Source organism: Phaseolus vulgaris, chromosome 1 (assembly GCF_051622355.1).
Source record: "Phaseolus vulgaris cultivar YP4 chromosome 1, ASM5162235v1, whole genome shotgun sequence".
Classification (NCBI taxonomy): Eukaryota; Viridiplantae; Streptophyta; class Magnoliopsida; order Fabales; family Fabaceae; genus Phaseolus; species Phaseolus vulgaris.
Window position 1 is genome coordinate 23,276,931 of NC_143498.1, and position 2,768 is coordinate 23,279,698.

Here is a 2,768-nt window from a genome sequence, read left to right on the forward strand (position 1 = left end):
ACCAGGGAGTACCAAGCCAAGGATCCCCAAATGGCTGCATATTTGAGATATGTCCAAGTGCTGAAAGAGGCATTCGTGGCGTTCGAGTTGGTCCATGTCCCGAGAGAGCAGAATGCCTGTGTTGACCTGCTCGCCAAGCTGGCTAGCTCATGCACGGGGGAAAGGTAGAGGACAGTCATCCAAGAGACCCTCAAAACGCTGCGAACGTTTGTTGCGGATAACAGGGTGGACGTCCTTCAAATTAGTGCGTTCAAGGGAAGGTCGAGGAGTCACTGGTCCTTGATCCAGGACACGGCGAGGGCCCCCAGTATAAGTGTCTACCGGCCTCCCCAAAAGAGGAGGACCCCATGCAGGTGTGCGTTTTGGAAGAAGGGGACACGTGGATGACGCCCTATAGGCGCTACATCGCGGATGGGATCCTCCCAGCGGAGCTCGAAAAGGGCAAGAAGATAAAGAGAAACTCCGCGAGGTACACCCTCGTGGATGGAGTACTGTTCAGGCACGAGTTCACGCACCCGATCCTAACATACATGAGTGGAGATGAGTGCACATGGATAATGTCTGAGCTCCATGAAGGAATTTGCGAGAGCCACGTAGCAGGAAGGTCTTTGGCATCCAAGGTGGTGAGTGCAGGCTTCTACTGGCCAACGGTGGGGGAGGACTGCGTGCGGTACGCCCAGCGGTGCAAGCAGTGCCAACTACATGTTGACTGGCACAAGGCGCCCCCAGAAGAGTTGAGGTTAATTTACAACCCATGGCCCTTCCACACATGGGGAATTAACATTTTGGGGCCCTTCCCATTAGCAATAAGGCAGATGAAGTACTTGATAGTTGCTATTGAGTACTTCATAAAGTGGATAGAAGCAGAAACGGTGGCGCAGATAACCGCACACAAGGTACAACACTTTGTTTGGAAGAACATTGTGTGCCGCTTCGGTGTACCGAGGCACCTTGTCTCAGATAATGGTACTCAGTTCGCCAGCCTGCAGTTGGGCAAGCTGTGCTCAGAGGTAGGCATCAAGCAAGTGTTCGCTTCTGTCGAACACCCCCAGACGAACGGACAGGTGGAGTCCACCAACAGAATCTTGCTGACGAGGTTGAAGAGGAGGCTCGAGAAAGCCAAAGGAGCTTGGGCAGAGGAGGTGCCCAGAATAGTATGGGTTTATCACACTACGCCCCAAACTTCCACCATGGAGATGCCATTCAACCTAGTATACGAATCGGACGCCATGATCCCAGTAGAGATTCATGAGAGCTCACTGCGCTTCCAGAGTTTTTTGGCTGAGGAGTCCAACGAGGAGAGGAGGGTAAATCTAGACCTGTTGGACAAAGCCAGAGAAGAAGCAAGAATAAAGGTTGAGGCCGTGAAGAGAAGAGTAGAGCATCAGTACAGTTCCAAGGTGAAGCCTCGGCAGTTCCAAGTGGCTGACTTGGTCATGCGGAAGGCTCATCCATATGAGTTAGAAAACAAGCTGTCCCCTAAGTGGACTGGGCCCTTTAGAGTGACCGAAGCTCGGGGGAACGGGTCGTACAAGCTTGAAACTCTGGAGGGAGGCCCCATCCCGCGCACTTGGAACGCGGCGAACTTGAAGTTTTATTTCAGTTAAAAACTCTATACAGTGTACAGTTTAAAGGGGACACTCTTTTTCCCTTTCGGGGGTTTTTTAATGAGGTTACCCAAGTAAAATCAGTTTGAGCATACATTGTCTTAAGTTTTCCTTATTACGATGTAAAGAAACGCTAAAAGAGATAACGTGGTTTAGTAAGAAACGAACCCACCACCTTGGTGTTTAGACACCTCAGCAGGAGTTACGCAGATGTCTCCTCTGGGCGTGAGCACCAAGCGCGCAAACTGCCTCGAGCGTTTAGACACCCCGAAGGGGAGTGGCGGGGGGCGCACTCTTTAGGCGTGGGCGTCGAGTGCGAAAGGTAAACATAACCCAGTTAAAATCCAGGCATCTTGTCCCTGGGCAGGAGTTAAGGGATTCCTTCGGGACGCCTTCTCCCTAGGTGAGAGTGACAAGCCCCCGGTCGCCCTGATGTTTAGACACCTCGCAAGGAAGTGGCGGGGGGCGCCTCCTTCGAGTGTGGGCATTAGGTAGGAAGGAAGTTCGGAGCAGTGGAGAGCCAGGTGCCTTGGTGTAGATACATGCCAGATAGGAGAAGCGCCATCCTTCGGGAAACCTTCTCCTTGGGCGTAAACGCCAAGTCCCTGGTCATCTTGGTGTTTTAGACACACCGAGGATGATACGGCACTACTTTTAGCAGGCCTCTCCTCGGGCGTGGGCACCAAGTACACTGACCGCCTTGGTGTTTTAGACACACCGAGGACGAAACGGTATTGCTTCATAGCAGGCCTCTCCTCAGGCGTGGGCACCAAGTGCAAGATAAGGGCTAGTTGCCTTGGTGTTTATACACACAGGGGACGATACGGCACAGCTTCCAGCAGGCCTCTCCTCGGGCGTGGGCACCAAGTGCAACTTTGTCCCAGTGTCTAGACACACTTAGGACGATACGACCTTGCTTCCAGCAGGTCTCTCCTCGAGTGTGGGCACAAGGTACCAGTAAATAGGCTTCGGCCAAGATAAGTCCTCCTTCGCCTTTGAGCGACGTTGAGACCAGTGAAGATAAGTCCTCCTTCACCTTTTAGCGATGTCGAGGCCAGTAACACCTTCGGGGGTAGGCGCCTCAGGGCCACGAGGGTTAAGCGAAGATCAAGTTAAGAGATTCCTACGAGTTAAGAAGAGGAAAGGATCGGGAGCAAGCGA

At 52.7% G+C, this 2,768-nt stretch overlaps 1 protein-coding gene across 1 annotated transcript; it reads left to right on the forward strand.

The window, feature by feature from the left end:
* The first annotated feature begins 1,190 nt into the window (after nt 1-1,190).
* LOC150029565 (uncharacterized) lies at nt 1,191-1,607 on the forward strand. Its single transcript, XM_090295979.1, has one exon. The coding sequence runs from the start codon at nt 1,191-1,193 to the stop codon at nt 1,605-1,607; it is 417 nt and encodes a 138-aa protein (XP_090152105.1).
* The last annotated feature ends 1,161 nt before the right edge of the window (nt 1,608-2,768 follow it).